The sequence below is a fragment of the Acyrthosiphon pisum genome, chromosome A2 (assembly GCF_005508785.2).
Source record: "Acyrthosiphon pisum isolate AL4f chromosome A2, pea_aphid_22Mar2018_4r6ur, whole genome shotgun sequence".
NCBI lineage: Eukaryota > Metazoa > Arthropoda > Insecta > Hemiptera > Aphididae > Acyrthosiphon > Acyrthosiphon pisum.
In genome coordinates, this window is record NC_042495.1 from 58,043,533 (window position 1) to 58,071,148 (window position 27,616).

A 27,616-nucleotide genomic window follows, 5' to 3' on the forward strand; every position below is an offset into this window, starting at 1 on the left:
TTTGTTTTCACGGCGCTTTTGAAAACTACTGGGAAATTTTTACTTTTGACCCCCCAAAGTACCAACTAGATTCACTTTCTATTAGAAAAGAAACTGTTGAAGAAAATCCAAGCACTTTTACTGTCTTAAAAGGTGATGACAGACACAGAAAAAAATTTAAAAATTTAAAAAAAAAACACATCATTGTTCATTGTAAAATTAATACATTTATCTTTCCACTCAGAATCTAAAATGTAATTAATATAATTGTGTGTTTTTTTTTATTGGTCTTAAACTCGACAAATTGTGTTTATTAAGAAATGAAATGTATGTATATACTCAGGAAAAGGACAGAAAAATAGTAGTTAAATAAATTTTTTGGACCCCCCCCCCTTGAACAAATCCTGGTTGCGCCACTGACATAGGTATATTATCTATGATTAAAACACGATACCCACGGGCCACGGACGTGACGATATCCAATAAAAATCTGATAAAATTATGTCCTATGCACAATTAAAGATAGTATCTATCATAGATTTTTATTATCTATGGTATCTATAGCAGGCTGTGGTCCTATGTAATCTCATGATCTTTAATGATCTTTTAACTTTTGTTAGTTTATTGAAATTGTTTTTTATTAAGAGGACGTGATACCCGCATGCGTTGTCTCCGTCTTACAAATGTACAACATACCAAAAAATCTGTTTTGCCCGGGATAGAACCACTCCCTCGGTCTTTATTTGTATCGTAGAGTTTTATTTTTTTTATAGCATTTACTAATAATTTTTAATAATTAAATTAATAAAAAACAAAAATAAATCATAATGTTCTCAAACTCATAACATTAATTTTATTTATGGTATCCAAATAATAAAAACGCTACGACACAGATAAAGTTGTTCCCTAGGCGTTGTGGAATTTTGGTAATTTTAAATATTAATTTTAGGGAGTGGTTCTATCCCGGGCAAAACAGTTTTTTTGCTATGTTGTACATTTGTAGGACGGAGACAACGCATGCGGGTATCATGTCCTCTTAAGAAAAAAATAGTCACTTTTTATCACTTAAAAAAAAATATAGTCACTTTTAGTCACCTAAAAAAAAAATTTATCACTTTTCTCACTTTTTTATTTCATTATTTGAATTGCAGCCCTGTAATAAATAAATTTATACGTATCTACAGTTTTATTTGTCCCTAATATTATCTAAAATATAAAAATATATATATATAATATTATATAAAATGCATACAACATATGCCATACAAAAATAATTAAAAAGCATAAAAAATTATTAATTTTTGTTGAAAACACTTTTTTGAACCCAATTTAGTTCGACCTTGTTGGCACGTTACCTTTTTTTTTGTAACTAAAGTGCAATTCGACTATCTAATTTAGGTAAAAAGTGCAATTTGAATATCCCGGATAATAAGATTAGCAGAGATTAGGATTACCCAAAAATGCAAGTTGGATTACAAACAATCAGCTTAAAATTTGACGCGGTAATTGTATTCAATTTTAAAATATTGAGTAGTCATAGTTTCTATTAAAAAAAATAAACGTTTTTTTACGATCAGATTAAACAACTGGAGTGGCTGGAGTGGCTCACAACCACAGCTATTCCATACATTTTTTCGCAACATGTGTATGTAATTATAGTTACGACTGTTAATATATAATGTTATTGAAAAGCCAATTTATTTAAAATTGTGAAGTTCAGCCTTAATTTGGCATTTAAAGTTATTTTAATATGTGATGTACTGATGTACAACTAAATCTTTTCAAAAATGTGTATACCATTTAATTATTCGATATATTGATGCGCAAACGACATACCTATGATATTTTGGCGCAAGTAAACGACGATGCGTTATAACGATACCTCCAATCTCCATGTATTCTCAAAATTCGATAGGTAATATTAAAAGAATACAAGTATTTTTGTGGAAAGGATTTTGACATTAGATAATTCTTAACTGCTTTATTAATTATTTTATAATGCGATAATAATAGCCAATAGATATTCTTTATATTCCATGGACTGCCGTTAAGCCATGTATTAATCAACATTATTCTATTTAATCATAAATAGAAATAAGACTTAGTGAACTCGTAAACATAATAATATGTATATTGTATATTATAGGTACCTAAATTACTCGTATAATATAAAAATTAAATACGAGTATTGAAAACTAAGAAGCACAAAGAAACGCTAAACCGAAGTAATTTTAATGTTCCGGATTCTTATGTATTGATAAAAAATATAAGTAATGATGATGGTATATTTTCACATAACTCTTGAAAAATACTTATTTGATATAGGTATATCGGCAGGCTTATCTGAAAGTAATTCGGATATACGAGTATAGGTGATCAATTGAGTTTTTAAATATATTTATTTTTGCTTAACCGGAAGATTTTATATGATTTGGGTTCTCAATAAACACCTGACTTATTTATTAAAATATTTTTGAAATAGTATTTTATCTTTGTTTGTATTGATTGTTATTTTTTGATTTGAGCAGTTTTTTATGAGTTTGAAAGATTTTTAGTGGATTTAAAAAATATTGTGTTATAACATTATATTATATGGGTTAGTATATTTATATGATTATGGAAGAAGGGCGCAAAATAATTATTATATCCTCTACCTTTTAGTGATATAATAGTTGATCAGTTATGTATATTGAACATATTATATGCGCGGGGCTTCTTAAGTCTACGGTGCCTATTGACTATATAGTAATAATAAATTATAATTATAGTTGTCTGTTGTATTTAATCGATCGTATATTGTTTCAGGTGCCTGCACTTGCCAACCGGGTTTTACTGGTGATAACTGCAACTCGGCTTGTCCGCCCGAGACTTATGGCAGAGACTGTAAGCAGACTTGCGAGTGCAACTGGGAAAATACGGCGTCGTGCAACCCGGTGACTGGTGAATGCAAATGCATCGAAGGCTGGAACGGTAAACGATGTCATACTTATTGCATTTTACGTTATACAGCTGAAATGCATAACAATTAACAATATATTTTTGCGGCCGTGTCTATATACAATATACATACTGCACAATTCTCGGCAGCCCGTGTTATATTATATAACTGCAGTCTGCACGTCCATTGTACGAGTTCAGGCTTATTGTTGAATTAATTGTTTTCGGGTTTTCAGGTGTACATTGTGAGACACTCTGCCCGCGCGGCACTTACGGTGAGGATTGTCAGAACGAATGCGATTGTCACAACGACAGTTCGTGCGACCAGAAGACGGCCAAGTGCACATGCACTCGTGGCTGGGAAGGGCTTAAGTGTGATCTGCCGTGCAAGCCGAGCAAGTATGGTTTCGGGTGCAAAGAGGAGTGTCCGGAAAGACATTCCGATGGTATGTCTTTTTTTCTGTTTCTAATTAATCTATCTATATTACCTAGATAATATAACACATGGTTCGGGCTTAAAACTAAATGGCTTTTTTTAAATGATTTATGGAAATAGGAACCTACTTATGTATCTTATACATTAATAATATACGAAGTGTATTTCATTTAATCTCTATTAATTTGCAGCTTTTTCATATAAATACATTTTATTTATTTTATTTTTTTTTTACATTCTAATTGCGATAATTTTGTATTCACGGTACAAATTGATAAACACTTGCTAATACGAGATACCATACGTTGTCAATGTTATGTGTAGTATAATATAGGTAGACTATATGCTATAGCCATAGAACAATAGCATAGCACAGCACAGCTGATTAATAGGTGCCATAGGCGTACATAGCTAAATAAACATATTATAAGGTAGGTACTAGCCCTCCGAGCTAGCCGGAAGGCATAATAAGGTACTTTTCAGAACGATTATAAACTAAAAAGGAACTTTGAACTTTGATACTTAGTTTATATTAGAGTTAAAATTGGTGGAAACATAATACATTTTTTAATTGATTTATTTTACTTACATCATACGTTTAATATAAAATGTATATTTTCATTTAATATTATCATTGATTATAAGTCTTAGAAGAATCATGAAGACAATTAATTTAAAATCACCGCTGTACCCCGTTTAGTAGTCCTTACTTTGTACTTCTACAGTTTTACTAAAGTTTCACTTACCGTTTCCACAGATAACTTGTCGTGCGACCATGTGACCGGAAAGTTTGAATGCCGACCCGGTTACATCGGACCTATATGCCAGCACGCTTGTCCAGCCAAGTCATACGGACAGGGATGTCTGAAGAAGTGCGACTGCGGATACGGAGATTGCCATCACGTCACCGGTAAGGATGACTTTTATTGCTGGTTTAAGGGGTACGTAAAAGTAAATTGCACACTTGTTTTCCTTCTGTATCTCCAGGCGCTTGCCACTGTTATCCGGGCTGGACTGGTTCCAACTGCACGAAAGCATGTCCGCCCGGCACATACGGTATCAATTGTGGGCTCCCATGTAAATGTCAAAACGGCGGTTCTTGCCGTGCCATTGATGGAGTTTGCCACTGTAAACCAGGATTCACCGGCCCTACGTGTTCCGAAGGTCAGTATACTATATAATATTGTTTCAATTCGAAGCCAATAATTGGAGAAACGCTGGGCTCTAATAAGTCTACTCAACTATCGTTAAGCATTTAAAAACTGACAAATTGTCTACGATTTTTATAGTTTGTCCTGATCAATATTATGGCGATCACTGCATGTCTATGTGCAACTGTCCTAGTGAAAAATTTATCTGTCATGCAGTCGACGGTTGTGTATGCAGACACGGTTACACAGGTAACTCTACAATCTACCTATCTATAATAAATGCATCACTGTTCATATCTAATTTTTAAAGATATTTATTGTGTATTGTACTTAATAACACATTTAATATTATGATTTACTTTAAGTTAATTTTTTTAGGTTAGGCATAATATATTATATTATCAAATCATTGGATATGCTTAAATTGTATCAGTTATTATAGGCACAGTTGTCTCAATTGTCATGATTTATTTGCCCATTTTAATTTCATATTTTTACTTTCCAATCTATTTCTCTAATCGATTAAATAATTCATAGGTTTTTTTATAATACCTACTAATAAAATAATACTTATTGAGCCATTTTAGTCATTTATTTCGTTTTTTATTCTCTAAATGTTGATAAAAATGTTTTCACCCTCAAAAAGTTAGAAAATATTATATAACAAGGTTCCTCATAAGTTGTTATTATAGCAATTTGAAAATATTTAAGGTATATATGCACAATTTTTTTTTGAAAAATGCATGTCAGTAACATAAATTGTTGGAAGGTGGCAGTCTGCCACTGGCAGAGCCCATTATGAAATATGGCATATTGAAAATTTATAGTGGAGTTTCAGAGCTCTTCCAATATATTCTATCACCCTACATAGCTATGCATGTTGGTATCTGTTCTAAATTCTTGATGTTTGAACTTTTAATTATGGGTAGATATGTAGAATAATTGTGATATAAAAATATTATGATATTATTAATAAGTATAAAAAAGAAAAATTGTAATTCAATTTGAAACAAGTATTGCTACCAATTAAAAATAAAAAAAAATTAAAGGGGCTGGAGCATAATCAATTCTAAGGAGTAAAAACTAGGCATTTTATATTTCAAGTTACATGGGTCTTGTGAATGTGTTGAACGGAAATGAACATCAGTGTGTGTAATTTGTAGTACTAATCACGTTATATAGGGGCATCATAGTGACCAGATATGTACGTCTGTCATTTTACCTATGCGCATGCACATGTACATGTCACAACATATTATTTTATAAAATTACAAAACATTTTTTTTTCAAAAAATACTGTTAGTGACTTCAATCATTATGCACAGTAGGATGTTCCGATTTAAATGTTGAAAGCAGATTTTAATTCTCCTCTAAATTAACTATGCTTTAACTTTTGTACATTTTTCATATTCTATATCAATGTGTTTAAATTTGAATTATGAATATGATCTATGCTTATCTTATTTGTTAGTAAATTTCTAAGTAAAAAAAATAAAAATCAGAAAAATTAAATTGTCAAAGCGTAGATAATTTAGTGACAAATTCAAATCTACATTCAAAATTAATATCAGAACATTATATTAGGTGTAATGATTGAAGTTGTGAGCTATGTTTTTGGCTCCAGCCCCCTTAAATATTGTTAATTGTAGATTGTAAGACAAACCTTATAGGTGCCTAGTGCCTAGTGCCTACAATTATTGTTTCCATAATCAACTTGATTTTTTAAATAATATTTATTACTTATTGCTTTTCAGTTAATATAATAGCATTGTTTATTGTAATATATTGGATATTTTTTAAAATAACAAATGGTCTAGGTGAGAACTGTGATGAGCCGTTAACTGACCGACAAGTTGGTACATTGGAAACTGAAAAGAGCTCTTCAGGTGCTTTTGCTGGAATGTTTGTTGCTATTTTGGTAATAGCTGCATTTATTATGTTGTTCTTATACTACCGCAATCGTGTTGCTGGTCTCAAAAATGTCATACATGCACATGTCCAATATGGAGCCGATCCACTTAGCTTAAATCAAGGTAAATATATTTTTCTTATAATAAATAAATATAAATAATAAACATAATAAATTTAATGAATAAAATAATATTTATTTTATTAAATTAATATAATATAATACAAATGAGTCTGAAATGACCATTGTGGACTACTTTGTGACTTTTATGTATTACTATTCGTGATCTTGACTCTTGGTTTATGCTTAAGTTAAAAATATATTTTATACTATGAAGTGTTATATTTTAAAATTTGTTAACACTTTAAGTATAAATAAATAGTAAATGAAAATATATTTTATAATTGATAATAATATGTAACATATAACTGAATAAAATTACCATTTAATGATTTTAATATAATTTCAGATCGATTCCATTTTGACAATCCTGTATATTCTTTTGGACAGACTAGCACAACAGTAGGAATGGTTAGTGAACACCAAACATTGAACAACTGTCAAATTAAAAACAATTTGTCTAAGCCTAATAATTTGGTGAAAGCTGGTTGCTCGTCATCATTGATGGATGACAGTGATAGTTATGGTATGCCATCAACTAGCGCTTCATCTTTCAAAAATATGGAAGCTGATTTAAACAACCCTAACATCTATCACAGTTTAGATGATTTAAAATCAGAAAATTTGTATGATGAAATTGAAGACAAAAAATTAGCTGCAGCAGGTGAGATATTATTGAATCTAAAAGATAATAACTTTGTAATATTCTCGTAGCTTGGGGCGGTCAGAGTAATATTCTGATAGCCGTTGACCACGAGTATATTATGATTTTGTAGGAAGCAAGATCACTTTTGTTGATGATGAAGATGTTGACAGGGTAGTTTATAAATAAATGTAGACAGATGAAAAGATACTTTGTAGATTATTAAAATGTTCTTCAGTAATTTTGTCTAAGTCCAAATAACAAGTTACTACACAGAGTGACGTGAAGGTGCTTGTTGTGCTCTGGAGTAGACACGTCTGAATACAGGCTGTTTCAGGCTCCCTTTTATATTCGGGTCCCTGCTCCCCCTGCCTATCGATATGCTATCTCTTCTCTAACGGATGTGGTCCGTGTGACCATCGTCTCAGCCCACGCACTTGCAATATTTCTAATCTAATCTGAGTATTCGCCATAATGTTCTGATAGCTAATTTATTATCTGTGTTGTCGTGCAGAGAGTCATCTCTTTTGCGAATTTACTAAATTCTTATCAGTTACCACATCCTGGTCTATAATTGCGTACATATACATATATTGTATATCTACTCGTGGCTTTGGCAATCCCCATATCCTGTCAACTGATACGTGTTTTGTGTTTTAATATGGATCACGATTAAGCACTCGGTTATTTTGACTACATGATTAACCCTTTAGCTTTCTATTGTATTTGCATATTTGCAATTTGACTATTGCCAAATTGTTTAAGGAGGTCATTTACCCACTTGCTTATTCCTAATTTTAACTATTCATATATAATGATATTTATGTGTTGTGAGTAAACGGTTACTATCCGTTACAACTTACTAACTTTTATAATATGATTGAATATTGTAACATCTTAATAACTCTTCAAAAATAATAAAATATGTTAGGTATTTTCTTATTAACTATTGAAATTTCTGTTCAATTATAAATTTCACATTATTATTAACATTGTTATAAAATATGAACAGATAATGATTCTTGTGTGATTATTAATTTATATGTTAACATTAATTTTAAACATTTGTTATATAGAACAAGAATACGACCATTTGGACTATCAGCGACCTAACGGTACATGGAAGCCTCATTACCAACGGATGTCGACAAGTTTAAAGGCTGAAAGCAAAAAGAATTTAAATGTTGAATAAAACAAATTATAATATTATAAGACTTGCCGAATTGTTCATGAAGTCCTAAGTAACTGTCTTCAGACAATACTAATTTGACTTTAGTTATCAACATTAATCTCTTCTTTTTTTTTATTATTTATATATTTGTATTGCTTTTTATTTACCTACATTTTATTTAAATAGTACCTAATCATATTATATTATACTAAATAATTTTGTTTTATACCAAATTGATATATTTTATTATTGAGGCGCTCTGTGATATTTTATTAATATACTTGCGTAGTCCATTATTGATAGACTTCTAAAATTTGTCTTTACAACTGAAAATAAACAAACATTACTAAAAATGATTTAATATTAAATCTAGGACATTTTATAAAAAGTTTTCCATAAATATAATTATATATTATTTTGGAGTGTTATATTTAGCATCTCACGTTGTATACATTATTATTATTTTTATTTCATGTGTAATTAAACGAACAATTCATATAATCTTACTTTTTGTAGGTACTATCTACAATAAGTTTTACTTCATTTCTTTTTTACTTAGATATTATATTAAGGAGCTCATATTTTATTTGTTTGTGATTAATGATTAATATAGGTCATGAGTTAAGTTTGACCTATTTATATTTTGTTCTGTTAAATGTAATTGATTTTATTTAAACATTTACCTACTATAATTGTACCTATATATTTGATGAATAAACGTGCATTTATCTTTACTATGATTTTTGTGAAATGTAAATCATTAAGAACATAAGAAAGAGATCATAAGAATTTTCTTATACTAATATAGTAATATGGTTTGCCATACATCCTGGTTTGATCGGAACTGTACAGCCGTAGTACTGGTTTTGAGTATAGTGTCACATTGTCCCAATGATGTGTTTTGAGACGGCCAGTTTTTTTTGTCCCGGAATCAAACTTCAATAATTTATGTTAACATTTTGTCTTTTACTTTTTTACTTAACATTTTTAATAGAAAAACAATATTGTTTTGATAAATAATTATACAATCAAGTTAATTGCTTGAATCACTGGCTTAATCTATTTTACAATTATTTTCCTAGCTTGGTGACGACAGTTATTGATAAATATGTTCACTGTTTTCCTGTTTCCCACAACAATTTTTGCTATCACATCTCTAATTAATAATTTTATCGGATATTCATTCAAATTTGTAATGTTGAGTTAGTTTTTGAATTCCAAACATATGCTGTAAAGTGCTGACCATTGTGAGTATTAAATTGTCTTATAATATTGTAATATACAATAGTGTTGTATTATTACTGGTGGTTGACCAAGGAGAATTGGTATGTTTATTCCATAAGAATTACACAAAAAATGTTTGTCCTTGTTTAAGCAAAATAAAATATGGGATCCCTATATTAATATTATATTACAACCTTTGTTACATTAAAGATCGTTACATTATTTCTTGTATGCTTATGACTGTTTTTTATTCCATATTTTTTTTTACTTTTTGTTTGTTGTCTTCGCTAATAAATATGTTATTATACCTATAACATATTTCCTTGTTAAACTTTTAGGTATCCATGTTTTTTTTTAAATTTAATGTCCCGAGTCGTAATTTACTATGTATATTACTGTGCGGGGGGACGCCATTTACCTATACACTGGTTATTTATATAAGGTAGATAGGTACAGACAATTTCAGACGGTTGGCGTAGGAACCGTGAGTGGCCATTGGCCGTTACGGCATTATTAATACCTATTGCGCTTGTCGATGAGTAAATAACAAATATTAAGATTTACGTTCTTTAAACGATGAAATATGAACTTTATTAAATTGTATAAATACCTATTATAGGTTAAAGTGATGTTTGTTTGTTTGTATTTTTTTTTGGATCATGATTGAGAACGCTTGATATTTAATTTTTTTTTCAACGTTGCCAAATTTAATCAAACGATAATTTGAATACAACAATCTGTTTATATTCAAACCATTTAGCAATATAATATGTTGTTATTAAAATTCTAATTGAAACTCAAGAAAAAAAAAAGTCGAAAATAGCTACAACAGAACAAGGTAAAGTTACTAAGGATAATAATATGTCTTTGCGGCATGCCGGCATAGACTATGCCCTGTGGTAATAGCCAATAATAGGTCTAGTAGATTTGGGGCCTTAGATGATTTGAATATGTTAGTCATTACTATTGATCTTAGATCTATCAATATCAATAATTGGTAAAAATGATCGAAGCATAATAAATATTACATCTAATATTGCATATAGCTTATATTATTGTAAAACCATATTTAAGGAATAAGGATTATTATCCTTGGTATGAACATTTTAATAACTCAGAAACTACTTATTAGAACTTTGTAATTTGTATTAGGTAGAGCGATATAATATTATTTATGTTTATATTTTATATAGGTACACCTCGTTTTAATCATTAAAGTACCTATTTACAAAGATTTTTGGCATAGTCTACACTCTACAACACACTAGACACTAGATACTACACACTAGATATAAGTACCTATTAAATATTTTACAGTTATATATTAGAATATAATATAATTCCGAATTCGTACTCATCTACACATGTATACAATAATGTTGCAGATTTTGATATTTTTTTAAAAATAGGTTCAGAAAAAGTATACACTATTATTTATTACATACAATATCTCATGGACAACCATCAAAACGCGCATAGGTGTTATAGCTATAATATAGGGGGTCTATTTTATGGCTGCGTACGAGTTGATTCCCGGGTACCTATTTATTTACCTGTTCCTACTGATACCGTTGAGTTGATTCCCGGGTCATTATATATTATTTTCAATATTTAGTCAAATATTCAGCCTATTAGCCCAACCCAAGAAACACTACGATGAGGTTTTCTGACAAGTTTCTCAAAAATGTTGTTCTTTTTAGTTTTTTCATATTTTGAAAATCATTAAATTTTTTTTTTAAATTATTAGTAAAAAAATTTAGTAGGTAAACAATTATCATTAAAAAATCTAGTTATTTGGTAAAAATGTATAACACATTGTTTTTAAAAATTGTTATCTGGTAATAAGATTGCTACTATACTGTGACATAATGACCCGGGAATCAACTTATACATAAAGTAGGGTCTCGGGAATCAACTCACCGACTGCGCATTTTGTTTCCAATTCTCAATTACTACATTTTTTACACTTTTTAATTTTACCTATACAATTATTACGGGTCTTAAGAGGACGTCACACCCGCATGTGTTGTCTCCGTCTTACAAATGTACAGCATAGCAAAAATTGTTGCGGGACAACTTTTATCTTTCTGCAGTGTTTGCAGTAGAGGCTTCAAAATTTTTATGCAGACAATTATTTAAGCAACAGCGTGCCTATATTTTAGATAACATAAATACAATAAAAATGTATTCGCTTCTAAACATTTCGTTTTTTTCTTTTTTTTCTTTTGCTTATAAAAAATGATTGGATAGTGTTATTAAAAAAAAGCACGCAGTTGCACAGATAAAGTTCTTCATTACGTGTTGTGAAAATTTGGTAGTTCTACACAGACTACAGCAAATATGGTGCGAGAAAAAATGTCCCGCGCAAAACAGTTTTTGCTATGTTGTACATTTGTAAGATGGAGACAACACATGCGGGTGTGACGTCCTCTTAATACGTATTTTTTGGCAAACGTTAATTTTAATAATTCAATTTTTTAAATTATTTTTAGGTTATTGTTTGGAATATTTAATGCTACTTATTTAGTAATAGTAAAATACGTACCTAATGGTAACTAATTATTTAAGCCATTTAAAGATGGATCTACATTTCAAATAATATATTTATTTGGTAATTGGTGGCTTTTTTGGCAACAAAAATTCCTACCAAAGTTAATTATTTAAACTGGTCTTACATAATATTATAATTAAAAATAAGAATATTGTATTGGTTTTCTTAACTTGAATCACCCACCTATCTAAAAGAAGCTCTGAAAATACATAAGTACTGTTATATTGTTATATTCTGTGTATATAGTTTTAGTAAAATTATAATAATAGATATGAATGAAATCATTGTTTATGAAATCTGGATTTATAAAGATTACTTTCAGGTCTATAATAGTAGGTAAATATTAAACCGGTGAATTATTCTACCTCTAACTGCATAATACGTAAAATTCGTAAAACGGGATCAGATATTTTTATATGCATAGATAGATTATTCCTCTGAGCAGAAGATAGGCTAATTTTAAAAGGAGAGGACCAACACCGGGAGGTACTCTAACAGGGATTTTGATATTTCCGATGGAAATTTTTGTTTATAAATGGTTTTTATGGGTCTTGAAGCTATTATAATAATAATAATTGGTTGCCGGGAAACGAAGTGCACATAAAAAAAAAAATATAGCTGAGAATGAAATTATATTTATAACTTTCAGATTAATTTAATATGATACCAATTATAACAAATAGGAGACGAAAGAAAAACAAACGGAAATATTGTGTGCGATTATATTTTAATATAATATATATTTATGGTATTCAAACAAACACCAACGGATCTCGGTCTACTTTCGAAACGTGAACGTTCAATTGAGGCATCTCCGCTAGCAGTCGGCCGGCAAACACGTTCAGGTAACTCCGCTCGGTGTTGCTGTGGTTGGCCAGTACCACCGTCACATTGTTGTGCACCGCATCCAGCACGTCGTGATGAGACATCTCGCCGGTCAAGTACAGACCGGCGTGGACGCCGCGCAACACAGACGCACCAGAACCGGCCACGGCCGCGGCCGAGTCAATCGTCGATTCTGTAAATCACGCAGGTAACAAAACGTATTATAATAATAAAATAGATTATTATGATTTATGAAAATATAATAAATTAGAACCTTCAATAAAAAAAATGCAATTAAATAATGGTAATATCCATTTTAATATTTTATTTTAAAAATATTTTTTAATTTTTTGTAAAAAAAAATCATCCTCCAATAATTCAATAAAATATTTATTGTATTAACATTTAACATTTATCAATTTTGATTAGCTATTATGGACTTCGCTGTAAAATATTTTTCAACTAATCATCTTAATTTAGCACTAGGTATCACTTTGAACTTTAGGCATTCGTCAAAATCATTTATATTATAAGTCTTACGCTAAATATAAAATGTTTTGTTTATAGGTACGGCAGATACAACATATAAAAATATTGTACTTTATAAATTGCTGTAGTATTATCCGTCTTGCATTTGAGACGCAACCATGGAATACGCTAACGAATATAATGTATAATAGGGAGTCCCAAACAACGTTGTTTCAAGTATACCAAATATAGCAATTTTTAAATAGACATTTGTTAGGTTAAAAATAATTTAAATAGGTAGAGGAAGTGAGAAACTCCTATCCAACTTATATAGTATCAGAAAATGACCTATCTGAGTTATATATTTTACACAGTTGCGTTCCCACCCTACTGGAATACATAAATTATATACCTGCGCCACCATAGTTCTGCAGTGTATATAGGCTCTAAAGTATTAAGTCAAGGCCAAATTTAGGGTAATGAGTAAAATTGTATCGCAATAGTGTAGCATAAAAGTTAGAATAGTTAGATGCTAAAAAAAACATAAATTGTTTCAGTCCCTAAAAAAAATTGAACGATTTAATGTACAGGTAAAATATGAATATAATCTAAAGTATATGTATTGTTATTAAATCTTATCTGGATGAAAAATTCGATAAATCTTATAAAAATAAATTCAGACCACCCCCCTCTCATATCAGACATCTAGAATTGTGTTTGTATATATCAGGTATATGATTGTTACTACTAGTATTTAGATAAAATATAAAAAGTATAAAATCATTGAATTATATTGTAATATACCAAATGTCGATCCTCTGGCCAGCGCTATCATTAAATTGTCGACGCCCAAATGACTTTTGATCTTTTCAATGGCAGCATTGATCGTCAGTCCGTTTCTAAATTGACAACAACGGCCGGAGCCCGTAGAACACGACGGCAACTGAAAATATTTATTTCGTCACGAAAAATAACAAAACGCTATTACTATTTAGAATTTTTTTATTTTGGTTGTTTTTATACCGAAGAATCATTATATATGCTAAGTATTTAGTATAATATGCTCAACGTTTATGTATAGAAAAGCTAATTAATTATTAAATCAATAATTTTATATTTAGGTGAGAATACATATTTTAAATTTGCGGTTTTAAGTCAATTTATTGAATGTACAGTATTTAATGAAAAAAAAACATACATTTTTTTTAAACGTACCTGTCACCTACAAAAATAAGTTTTTCTAATAGTTATATGAATAGTTTCATCAATTTTACTTAGCGTAATTTAATAATTCATTAGGAAAAGCTTATGTTTTTTATGAATAGTTACCAAATATATTTCATTTTTAGTTTTTAGTGTATAAATAAGCCAACGAATGAATGCATATCGCATTGTAACCCTCGTATATAAAAGCATACTAACCGGTTCATTTTTATTGGCGCAAAAAAAAAGGTTATGTTTTGAAAACTTGGAAATTTTATTCAGCGTCACTAAAGAACTCGAATTGCATAACAGTTGAAGTTGAGAATCGTTATAGCCTACAATTCTGTAAAAAAAAATATTTGGAAAAATAGTAATCAATAACAGAGTTCTCAGGTACGAGCATTGGAACACTAAAAATTGGATAGCTAATTTACTTGAAGTGTTTGTCGGCTTGAAAGTCTGATGATTCTACGATGGTTCTGATTTCTTTTCCGCCCAAAAGAGTATTATCGCTCAGTGTTGCCGATAAAGTCACAACGTGACTAAATTCTGGATTTATTTTTAGCGGTTGTATTGTAGACACCGTACCGTCTATGAACATACATTTATCAATTTATTTGTTATAATATAAATTCGCACGCTAAAATTTGACCACTAGACAAAAAAAAAAAATATAATACTATAGGTACACAATATTATATTCTTACCAAAACAACTTATCAACCAATCAGTTAAACCATTTTCTACAGCGTCCCACGAAGTATGAGGGGAATATACAGCGATTCCTCGGCCAAGACAACGACTTACGATACGACTCTATAAACGAACATAAAAAAACATATAATATACAGCACCTATAAAATAATGTATCCAATCCCAAAAGTTCTGAATCACTAGATATCTCCATGGCAAGTCGATATCATAAGATTCGGTTTTTTTCAATTAGTAGTTCAATAGGTAGTTGTATTCAAAATAATTTCATTCAACTTCTTATAACGGCATAAATGAAAAATGTTTTGTGCAATTTATAACTTAAGATTTTCAAAATAATTTTGGATTTTTTTCGCTAGTATATTATAATTTTGTTGTATTGTAAAAATAACATACCAATATTAAAATGCGATTTTGTTATATCAATGACGGTTTCTTCGATATAATATAATATTCCTATTTTAAAATATTTAATTTGTATTGAATGTGATAAATAATAAAGTTCTGATTAATAATTTATTTTATTAATGTTCTGAATTAATTTTTATGTGTAGCAAAAATTTTAATTTAAGTTTGACTCATTTAAACTAAAATTAGCTAACCAAACCTAACCCACCTATTAAACTTTTAAACTTCGAATTAATGAACGGTTAATTAAATAAATGGTTGCAAATTATAATAAATGTACCTATAAAATGATTATTTAAGTATGTAGGTAGAAAAAAGTCTCGGAAAAATGTCTGTTATCTAAAAACAATATTTAATAATTATCCAATCATATAACACGCAGGTGTACCAATAGCAAAGTCAACTTTATTTTTTCAAATGGCAACTACTATATTTTTAATGGATTCTGGTAAAACTTTTTTTTCTAAGAATTTTGATAGTCAAATCATCAATTTTGGTTCGCTAGTTTATTAAATATTGTCCTCTAAAGTTTAGTCAAATATGCATTAATACTTTTAATTGAAATAATTGGTATAGGTTTAATTTACAAGAGCTAAATATTTTTTTCTTATGGCTACCTTAAATTCACTTAAATAGTTTAATCGGTGATCTAACGACACTCTCAAAAGAAAAAAAAACATAAACAAAATTGTTGGCAAAAATAGTGCATTATTTTTATTTTAACATGCAATCATCAAAATCAGTATTATTATTATTATTGGTAATCGTAATTAATTACTTCACAGTTACTTTTCTTACAATATCATAAATTTGGATTCTTTATTAGGTGGCTAAAGTAATAATGGTAAATTGGTAAATAGTATTCGATTGTTGACGTTAATGAAAAATTGCAATGTTTTATGGTGCTCTTCTACCTAGTGTAGTGGGATAAAATTGAAAATTGAACCATATAGCCATATAGGATACCTATATGGTAGGTATCGCATGCAAAGTATGAATTTAGGAGTTGAAATTCATAACCATTCTTATTTTTTAGTTTTGGACATTTACATTTCATTTCGTATTTTTCCTATCATGAATTCCTACCATACTTTTCTTACAATAGCATTAATTTGAATTATTTATTAGGTGGCTAAGGCCTAAGAGAACTAAGGTAATATCTAATGGTATTTGATTATTGTTTTAATAATATTGGAAATCTGTAATTAACTCACATTAAAAGTATGCCTAAGTTAAGTACAAACCTATATTGAGATTGACTATTTATCTAAATATCTTGCAAATAGTTTATTATAAGTCACGGTTATTAAATAATTCTTAAAGAATTTCAACTGCTGAATTCATACTTTGCATGCGATACCTACTAACCTAACCTATATGGTTCAAATTTCAAGTTATATAAAAGTTAGTTATAAGAAAAAAATATTTAGCTCCTAGTAAATTAAACCTATATAATTTATTTCAATTTTCAATTAAAAGTAGGTACTAATGTATATTTTACTAAGCTTTAGAGGACCATAGTTAATAAACTAGCGAACCAAAATTGATGATTTGATTATCAAAATTTTCAGAAAAAAAGCTTTACCAGAATTCATTAAAAATATAGTAGTTACCATATGAAAAAATAAAGTTGATTTTGATATTGGTACACCTGCGTGTTTAAAAATTTTGAAATTATTATAAAAAAAATTGCCTGTTAAAAATAAAGAAACACGTCTTTTTTCGTTTTAACGAAATTCTATGTCATCTATCCATAATCGTTGAAAATCCCCACGTACATAAGATACACCTTGTATATAAATATATATATATATAAGTTAATTGACTTGCCAGGAACATTTATAAAGAATAGAAAAAAAAGTATTTCATAATTATAAAAAAACCTACAGTTACACCTACCTAAATTATTATCGCTGTAACTTAATATTTTGAGCTATAGCTTTTTAAAAATCTTTAAGTTCAATTTTATTTAATATAATAATATCAGTTTTATTTTAAATGTTCCAAATAGTATATTACATTAGTTTTATGAACTGTTTTTGCCCTGAGACTTTTTTCTCTCAGACAATTTTCCGTTCCCCGTGTGAGATGCAAACCACCCTCAGTCCTTAACACAGTGACGTAGACAAGGGGTGACGTGGAGGTAAGACCCCCCCCTTGGCTTTTTATTAACTTAGTAAAAAGTTTTGAGAGGGTATGGCCGTATGGGATTCTTCAATTTTCCCCTCCCATTTAGCTGCCATTTTTTGTTTGATCCCACCCCTTTCAGAAATTATGTCACCGCCACTGCCTTAGTGCGAGTACCTTAAACATGTTTATAAACAATATAAACTGTGGTACATTTCTGCACCACGTACCTACAGTATGTTATTTGTATCACAGCGGTATCTAGTCCCCTACATAAAAATAAGCGAAGTGAGTGTGTTTGGACGGGTATCCGCGTATCAGGTTCATTAGATAAAATATTAAAAAGTAAACAATTTCAGACAAAACGTTAAAAAAAACTTTGAATTCTTAAGTATTCAATATTGTAACAACTACCAAGACGAAAAACTTTTTATTAAAATAGCGTACGCGATATTTCCACATTCATGTTTTTACTAATCTAGCGTTCGTATGCCATGTAAAATATTAAAATCCATGTTTATTGGTACCTTCCAGGCGTCCGAAGTAATTCTTTTAAACGGAGCGAACACCGGCGGATGGTAGGACACGATGAGATTGGCGTCAACGCTCACGGCTTCCTCCAGCACGTCCTCGGTCAGATCGTTGGTGAGGAAAACGCGGCTGACAGATGTCTGGACGTCCGGTTCCACCAACAAACCGACATTGTCCCAAGACTCTGCCAGGGACAGCGGCGCCATCTTCTTCAACGTCGAGATGACTTCCGACAGTGTCGCCATGTTCCGTTGGCCGGTAATGCAATAAGGATGTACAGTCCACGGATGACTTCCGGTACGTGTCGTGGTTGCTGTAAAAAATGTATTATTAAAAAAAATTGTATTTTATTTCAACGCAATACAAATGCGTTCCGATCCTCAATCATTGACATTGGGTATAATATTATATATATATATATACATATATGTATTATAATCCTCCGATTCAATTACAAAATGCATTCATCGCTCCGCTCAGAATATAAAAAAAGGGGAAGTAGGTATCTAACCACTCTGATGTACAGTATGTGTTGATTGTACATCGTCTTACACTCATAAAATATTTCGGTACTTGTCTAATATGCTACCTACCGCTACTTCGTTGGTGTAGTATGGTACCTACCGTAAAATGATACCTACCAAAAAACGTTTACTGATTATTGATTAATAACAAATTAACAACAATATTAATAACAATTTATTAATTTATCGATGTCAAGTACTTTATAATATTTCTATACGTAATTATATATTATTATACATTATATATTATTTTTACATCTATCCCAGAAAACTTCCAATAAGTCTCGTTGCGTATTATTTTTCCGCCACCATACTTCTTTTAATTGTCGGTCTAACAAATCTGTTGCTCCTCGGGTTTTAATTCCTATTTAGTTTTGACATATGTCTCCATATACACTCGATCGTTTTTTTTTGTGTGCCCGTTGTGGGAATCGACAAAAAACTCAGAATAATTGACGGTTTCATGATGATAAGCTATATCTTTTAAGGTACTATATGCTCGCCATTGATCTGAATAAATAATTGAAGCTAGTTCTATTTCATTTTGTATTATTGGTAATAAAGTGCCTTATTATCTCTTTTATTCACTTTAAAAAATCTTCGTTCTAGAACCCCATCAACAGTTTTACAACACATACCAAAAATCCATGGACCTTGAATGGGATTACCGTAATTTTTTTGAGTTGAATGATCATCATCGATATCGTCAGCATCACTTGATAGGTACATTGTCATCTACATTTGGAATTATATCTCCCCATTCCTCAATCGTCCTATTTTTTATTTACGCTAGCCTTGAAATAGTGACTCGAAAATTTGAACAATTTGTCCTGGACCACCCATTTTTTTTTACGTTTATCAAACATTGCAACTGCTACATCTCTACAGAGATTATTTCAATCTACAATAATTGTGTTTTTGTTGTACATTTTTCGGTCATTGAAACTGGTATTTGATACACTCAATACCAAACTAATTCAACAATTTCATTTAATGCTAAACCACTATTACTTTTAACATTTGTATCGTAATATGTAAAAAAAAGAAGTTTTTTCTTAAAGAGTGGTAAGTTTGGCAACCTTTTTTCTGACATTGTAAATAAGTAGTTTTTAATAAATCACCATTTGAGTCCCTTTTATGATTATTTGTTTGATATTCTTTCATCGTGCCACCTCAAATAGGTAACATTATTTTTTAATTTGGAACAACTACCAAGTTCTGGGAGCAAGTTTATCTTTTGAAGATAATTTACACATGTTTCCTCATTACATATTATATGCCCGTACAAATAGCACATTGATTTATTGATTTTTGTTTATTTTAAAATAAAGAAATAAAAAGTAAAACTCGCAACGATTAGGACACATACCAGAACACAACACAGACACAACATAGACTAAAATAATATATCTAAAAGTAAGTTATCATGGGTCTTAGTGGATCAGCTATCATAATGATTAATGGCTATTAAGCTATAAGTTTGTACAATTATTATAATATTATGTTATTTATCGTAATGACTCAAATGTACTTTCCCGCAATAAAATTAAATAAAATAAAAATAACTACGGTAGGTATAGCATACTGCCTATATTGTTCTATGATACTACACACATACAGTCTTTTGATAGGTACCATTTTACGGTAGGTGCTAGGTGGTATATTAGACGAGTACCAATAAATCACTATAGGTAATGAATGTGTTAAATTTAAATTCAACGATAAATCATTGCATACGAAAAACGATTCTGAGAGAAGATGATCTGCCAACCCATAGTTCTATTTAAGTATATTTTTCGATATATTTATGTTGGTGTTATGGTAATTTATTTTATTATTAGTACCTACCTACAACGATTTACGGTTTGTTGATTTAATTTTTGCCAAAAAACTTCAACAAGTATAATTCATCATTCACTTTTGAGTCAATGCCGACCTATCATAGAAATGGAACGGTGTGAAAAGGACAAAAGGTTCATTGCATAAATAAGAAATACCATAAAATTAATCTAAATGTTTTCAAAATGTCATTCCAAAATTGAGTGTACCTACCTATATAAAATATAATAGTATGCATCATGAACGTTTCAAATCCAACAACAAAATAACTAAATTTATGAATATTAGTTTAAATATTTAATTTCGTCCAAATTCGAACTTCAATGACGAATGTTTATAAAAGAAAATTGTGTTTATGGGTATACACCACGATTTAAGATAGTCATGTATACACTATAATTGATACTTGATTGTACATTTGTGCATTAGTAATTTATATTTACATACATTTTTTAATTTCAGTAGGTAATAACTTATGAGGTAGTTTGTGTTAAAAATCAATATCTTCGTCTTTCTGTTCAAAACCTAAGATAATACACCATCATTTCTTATAAAAATCTTAACTTGGATTGCATACAAATAAAAAAAAAACCCTAAATAATTGAATATACGACATGTATACACACTAAATCCCGTTCTACATATTAATGAAGTCACAAACTCACAAGTCAAAACCATTTGAAATTGAAAAAATCCAATATTTTGGACACAGTTTTTATGTGTTTAAAGTACCTATTATATTGTATATTATTATAAACTAATATATAGGCAAATATTCAAAATAGGACTATAAAAAGTTAAACAGTTGTGATCGTGTTGTAAATGTCTTTTTTCATTATTATTCAACAAAATCAATCAATCCGTTACATATTTTAACGCCTAAAAGAAAGTATAATATAGAAGCTATAGTCCGGGCAATGAAAACTCGCCGGTGACCCCCGTGACCTGCCCGCCCGTCTGCCATCCCGCCTAACCCGCCAACCCAGAAATGTCCGCTAGAGTCGCGACGGTCACCGGACAGTTTTCGTTGCCCGGACTATAATAGTTATAGAACGCTCCCACAGTTATTTAGTTTTATTACATACAAAAATGTTTCCATTTTAATTCAAATATTTGCATTTTCTTCCAATGGCCAAGTTTGTGTATCTTAATTTATTGTATACCTACTACTCATTCTGTGTTAGCCTAAGCTAGTGAGGTGAACTCCATAATTTTATTATAATACATTAAATAGCCAAATAGATAATTACACAATTGGTTAAATTATTAATGTTACATCAACTGGAATTATACTTCTTAGTTTGTTCAAATGTGACAGGCAAATTATGCTGAGTCCAAAAAAAAAAGGCAGGAAGGTTTTTATTCGGTAAATTAATACTGTATTTTAAATAGGATTGTATTCATTCTCAAATCATTTTTGAAATAAATATAAAATACAACTGTAATGGTTTCTTATTAACAAACTTTATCACACAGTAATTATGTTAATGCATAATTTCATATGCTTAGCTTTAATTTCTAAATAATCATCCCATTTAAAATATATTTTAAATTAATATTATAATTTCTATACAATACAGTGATATAATAACAATACATGGATTAAAGTATTAAACAAAGTTAAATGTTTTTGTGATAGCCTTATGTTGATTCCATTTTCCAAATTTTTACTAATCCATCATCACTGCAAGATGCTAAAACTCCTTTAACTACAGGATTCCACTGAACAGAATTGATATCTTGTAAATGAGCTTCACTCACATGTGAAACGCATGAAAACGATGGTTGATTACAGTCAGATAAATCTTCTTCTTTAAATATTCTTATAGAATTGTCACCACATGCCGTGGCAATTAGATCTGTCAAATGGCACCAAGTAACATCATAAATTGGTCTTGTGTGAAATCCACTGATTGTGCATACACATTTGTATACAAAATTTGCATCTTTAACGGAAATTCCCTCAGGGTTACCTGAAATAAAATTATGAAATAAATTTACAATGTTTAAAATGATTTTAAAAAAGAAATAACTTTTTTTTACCTGGAAGATATTTTTGCCATATCTTTAAAGTCCGATCATCACTACTAGTCACAAGTCGATCACCAGTCTTATCAAAGGCTAAACTCCAGACAGTTGATGTGTGTGAGCTCAAAGTACCCACACAAGTCCATTCTTTGTCTGCATCTTCCATGTACAACTTAACGCTGTTGTCATAACTAGCGGATGCCAATATATCTTCGTGGGGATGCCATACTACTTTCTTAACATCTTGTGAATGTGCATTTAAGACTGCTGCACACTCGTATTCGTTATCCTCCCATACTTCCCATACCCATACAGATTTATCACGACTACACGTCGCCAACATTGAGCCTGATCTTGACCATGCTACACTTTTAACTTCATTTTCATGACCTTCCAGAGTAGCATTACATTCAAACTGTCCAGATTTGTTATCCCAAATAGCTATAGTCGCATCAAAACTAGCTGATGCTAAACTTTGACCACAATACGACCATGCGATTGCCCTGACAGTACGCTGATGACCATCAGCTAGCAAACACTTTAATGTGCTTTTATCACCATCCTTATAATTCCACAATCTGATAGTTTTATCTTCACCACAGGAAGCCAACATCTGTCCTTTTGGATGCCATGACGTATTCCATACAATACCAGAATGGCCTTTTAATGAACAAATAGTTTTTAATTTTCCAGTCATTTTAGAAAATTATTATTCTGTAAATAAAAATTAAACCAGCATTTAATAAATATGACCGCTTATAAAAATTTCAAATAATAATAAAAACTAAGACCTAATAAATTAATGTATACTTATTGTTTTGTACTTTTGTCTTATATCTACATTAAATTCACTTACATTTAGATTTCAGATAAAATAAAGATTATAAACTTTGGACACTTCTACATAAAATAATTAATTTTACATTGAAAACTATAAATGTAATTTAAGTGGTTAACAATTTTATTTTTCACTTCAAATCCAGTGATATGCAACTAACATGTAGCCTCAATGATGACATTCCTCCCCCTCCTACCCTCAAAAAGCAAGGCTTTTTCGTGGGCACATAATAAATGAACTTGATTGGACCTCTTATACGTTAAAGATTCTATAAAGAATAATTTATATTTAAATAATATATTGTTAATATTTTTTTCTTGGGGTTACTTGATGTGAACTAAAAATCTTTAATAATATATACTTAATTTAGTATTCAATATTGGTATAAAATATTAAACCAATACTCTTACATTATTCATTCATGTATATTACCGCTGAGTATAATATAATATTGTACATTATATTTGGTATACAATAATATATACTCAATGATATTCCATACCTATAAATTATAATCCCTAGTATGTCTATTAAAATAATTAAATTGATATTTTAATTTTTACTACGACCACCTCGACGACCACACTGTACATTTTATAATCTTAAAAAAAGATAATATTAAATTAAATAAATTCATATAGGTAGTTGAATTATATATTTATTTCAAACATAGGTATCTTTCTATTTTTATATAAGTTATACCTTATAATTAGGTAAGGCTCAGAAGTTGTAAAAGTTGCATATATTTCTATATGCTCCCGATTTATAGCAGACTAACCTAGACATTTGTTCTAAACAATGAAGAATTTAAAAACAAAAACTTAAAATATATATTTAAGAATAATGTACTCTGTTTCTTAATTGTTTTATACTTTTATGCATATTAGTATTTACTAACAAATTTTTAGATTTTTCTTTTATTATATAGGTATGTATTTTATACTCAACTATTTAATGTAAGTATTTTATTTTTCTAAAGTTTCATCAAACTTAGCAAATAGCCATTTTTTCAAAACAAAAAGATATTTTGATCATGTCATATTTTTGTTAAGGCCTTAACTTTACTGTAAGTACCTATGCAACGACAATGTATATTTTTTTCTTTCATATTTTACCGATTTCACCTTTTATAACTTCCAAATTCTAGGTATAACTAAATAAATATATAATTTTACCAACATTTACTTAGATTAGATATATAATTCATCATAAAATAATAGGTAAAACAAAATAAAAATATAATTATCCCAAATTTTTTTTAAGTTCTATATAATATGGTAGGTGTATTAACAGTACTTAATGACGATAGCACCCATTTAATTGCACTAATGAGATATGGCAGTTATTTAAACAAATGCAACATTCTTAAAGAAACCAGAAATTAGTTAATAGAATTTGGTAAGTAATAAGTATAAATATACAATTTGTCCAAGAATTAAAAATTATAATTATAATTTACCTTTAAGAAAAGTGAAGCTTCTGTGTCTGTTTAAAAGGCAACGAAAATGAGATTTTGATATCATAAATAATGTAATAAATTACAAGACTTGAAATATGAAAAATTCGTTATGAAGTTAATTTATACCTAGGAGTAAGGTTAATCCAAACATTTAAATCACTTAAATCACAATATAAATTGTCATGTGATTCACACTTCACAAATACGACTACTTATACGAGATATAATTACACATAATTACACAACACATGCGAGTTTGACCGTGTTTGTTTGTAAAATGTAAATACTAAATTGTAATGATTACAATGTAATCACACATTTCTATATAATCACAGATATAGATAGTACTATCTTTATTCGTGATAATAATTAATAGTATAGTTAGTACCACGATTAAAGATATACTGGTCACCAAGAACCTTAGTATATCTTAGTTCGTGCTGGTCACACATCGAGGCTATATAGACATATTAATAAATTTTTAAATTTTTTTTAATATTTATTAATATGTCTATGATAACACATTGTTCTATGATAACACGGCTCGAAAAGCGCGATTGAAAATGTACTGACTAGTAGCACTATCTAGTGGTCTCTTCAACTTATTTTAACCACGTAAATTTCTTAATTATGAAAACTAAGTATTTATATAATATACTTAAATACCTTAGTACTATAATTACTACTTACTTTTATACATTAACAATTTAAAACCACGATTAAAGATATATGATATATCATTAATCGTGATATACACATTAGTACTTGTCTACTTTAAGACACTATAAGTCTATAGAGTATAGACTATAAACAACAAAATGACTTGTTAGTTGTTGTATACAAATACCACATGAAATTTCCAAAATAACATTTGGAAATTGGAATACCTAAGGAATAAGGATAAAAGAAGAAAAAAAGAAATGGAAGTAGCTTTAGAAGTATTATTTAAAAAATCAAATCGGGTTTGTTCAAATCATTTTTATAAAGAAGATTTTAATAATACATGGACGTCAGGTGAAGGAACAAACCCATATACATTAAACTATTATGTTTAATTGAATTTTTTTTTTTTTTGGTTTATAAGTTTATTCAATTTGTTACAAAAAAGAGAACAATAAGAACAATTAATGGTAAATATTGGTTAAAAAAAAAAAGAAAAAAAAAGGCAGATTAAACATGCTGTAGAAGCCTCCCAGAGGAGGTGCAACGACTATCTAATTTAAATACCTATTCAAATATCAATATAGAACATGTTTAAGCCTATAATATAATCAGTTTATTTTAAAAATAAAGCATTAATATGGTTAATATAAAATATTACTTTCTACTTCTTAGGTTTGCCTAAAGCGATGGCAACTAAAAAAAGGGGCATTACCATTTCTTCATCCTTTAGAAAAAATGGAAAGTGATAAAGTCTCTACTTTACATTCTACTTTACTTCTCTACATTTTTGTTAATTTCAAATTTGTAATGTAATAACTAATATTAGTACCTACGTTGTATTATTTAATTTAGCTAATTTATTTATTTTATTTAGTATAACTTTTAACTATTAAATATTTATAATTAATCATTAATATTATTTACTGTATTTATTATCTTTTGTTCTAATATGTTTTAAATTTTTTTTTGTGGTATTAGCCATATTACCTATTTAATAATTACTAATTATTACTAATTACAATCTTTTTTTTTCCTTTTGAATATTTCGCGACGACAAATAGTTCCTAAGTTAATCACCTAGATGGTGCTAGTAGGCAGTCCATAACATATCGCGGTTTCGTAGCCGTTTTCTGCCTGTGCAAAGCATAGGCCGTTGGGTAACCAGTATATCTTTAATCGTGGATAAAACCGTGATATACTTTCTAGAAATTCGTTCATTTATTCCGGTATACAAAAATAATTACACCGGTATCTTTTAGTTTATACCGGTATATCAAGAAATTTTTAGGTACAAAATAATAAATACCAATAATATCCCCTCCATATTTAATTTTAGTTATCACTTAATTAGTATTAAAACTAATAACAGATAACGTGTTTACATGTTGTATACATTTTGAATTTTTATATGAATAAATAATAACTAAATTAAAAAATATTAAAATGAATAACTTGCAAATGCAAATATTTCAAGATTTTGTTCTAACAAAAAATCAAACCGGAAATAACATTATACGTGCGTTTACTCATAAAAAAAAAATACTACATGGTAAGCAATAAGCATACCTTTTTTAAAATAATAATATAATTCAATACCTACTTTATCAATGCAACTTAGGTATTATGAACATGTTTTTATAAATATATTCATTGTATTAGATGTATTAGTATCTAATGTACTTGATGATGATGATGATGATGATGACGATATACTCCTTAATTATCGACAGACAAAGAGCAAAATTTTAAACTTTGTAGAGACCACTGTAGTGTCATTCTCAGATTGTGAGTTCAAAGCACATTTTCGGTTGAGTAGAACTACCATTGAGGTAAACAGTTTGAAAATATTTAAGCAATTGTTGGTATAATTA

General features: G+C 29.2%; 3 protein-coding genes across 6 annotated transcripts in view; 2 read left to right on the forward strand and 1 right to left on the reverse strand.

Moving 5' to 3' along the window:
* Positions 1–9,083, forward strand: part of LOC100160385 (protein draper) — a 36,065-nt gene extending 26,982 nt beyond the window's left edge. For all 3 annotated transcript variants that reach the window (XM_029490436.1, XM_001942517.5, XM_016808424.2), the window contains 8 exons: positions 2,785–2,949; positions 3,153–3,362; positions 4,110–4,262; positions 4,340–4,516; positions 4,642–4,752; positions 6,321–6,536; positions 6,882–7,196; positions 8,252–9,083. In XM_029490436.1, coding sequence (XP_029346296.1) covers positions 2,785–2,949; positions 3,153–3,362; positions 4,110–4,262; positions 4,340–4,516; positions 4,642–4,752; positions 6,321–6,536; positions 6,882–7,196; positions 8,252–8,367 — 1,463 coding nt within the window. In that variant the 3' untranslated portion in view covers positions 8,368–9,083. The remainder of the gene's footprint in view (positions 1–2,784; positions 2,950–3,152; positions 3,363–4,109; positions 4,263–4,339; positions 4,517–4,641; positions 4,753–6,320; positions 6,537–6,881; positions 7,197–8,251) is intronic.
* A 3,746-nt stretch (positions 9,084–12,829) lies between these two features.
* Positions 12,830–25,370, reverse strand: LOC100166251 (probable cytosolic iron-sulfur protein assembly protein Ciao1). 2 transcript variants are annotated; one of them, XM_003247859.4, is made up of 7 exons: positions 25,083–25,368; positions 18,391–18,707; positions 15,325–15,433; positions 15,052–15,208; positions 14,837–14,960; positions 14,219–14,357; positions 12,830–13,139 (listed from the first exon to the last, which is right to left on the reverse strand). In XM_003247859.4, the coding sequence occupies exons 1-7, from the start codon at positions 25,144–25,146 to the stop codon at positions 12,874–12,876; spliced, it is 1,176 nt and encodes a 391-aa protein (XP_003247907.1). In that variant the 5' UTR covers positions 25,147–25,368; the 3' UTR covers positions 12,830–12,873. The 2 variants fall into 2 exon arrangements, with proteins under 2 accessions (XP_003247907.1, XP_001949187.1); XM_001949152.5 differs by lacking the exons at positions 12,830–13,139; positions 14,219–14,357; positions 14,837–14,960; ... (1 more) ...; positions 15,325–15,433; positions 18,391–18,707 and adding exons at positions 22,120–22,730; positions 22,801–23,499 and having other exon boundaries at positions 25,083–25,370.
* A 1,765-nt stretch (positions 25,371–27,135) lies between these two features.
* LOC115034150 lies at positions 27,136–27,613 on the forward strand. Its single transcript, XM_029489959.1, has 2 exons — positions 27,136–27,294; positions 27,405–27,613. The coding sequence occupies exons 1-2, from the start codon at positions 27,189–27,191 to the stop codon at positions 27,611–27,613; spliced, it is 315 nt and encodes a 104-aa protein (XP_029345819.1). The 5' UTR covers positions 27,136–27,188.
* Positions 27,614–27,616: the final 3 nt, after the last annotated feature.

Coding starts and splice junctions, on each gene's coding strand:
- LOC100166251 (XM_003247859.4), bottom strand. CDS start 25,146: ATGATATCAAAATCTCATTTTCGTTGCCTTTTAAACAGACACAGAAGC. Junction 18,708..25,082: donor AAGCTTCACTTTTCTTAAAG/GTAAATTATAAT, acceptor CATTTTTTACAG/CAACCACGACACGTACCGGA. Junction 13,140..14,218: donor GGCCAGAGGATCGACATTTG/GTATATTACAAT, acceptor CGTGATTTACAG/AATCGACGATTGACTCGGCC.
- LOC115034150 (XM_029489959.1), top strand. CDS start 27,189: ATGAATAACTTGCAAATGCAAATATTTCAAGATTTTGTTCTAACAAAA. Junction 27,295..27,404: donor TAAAAAAAAAATACTACATG/GTAAGCAATAAG, acceptor TCATTGTATTAG/ATGTATTAGTATCTAATGTA.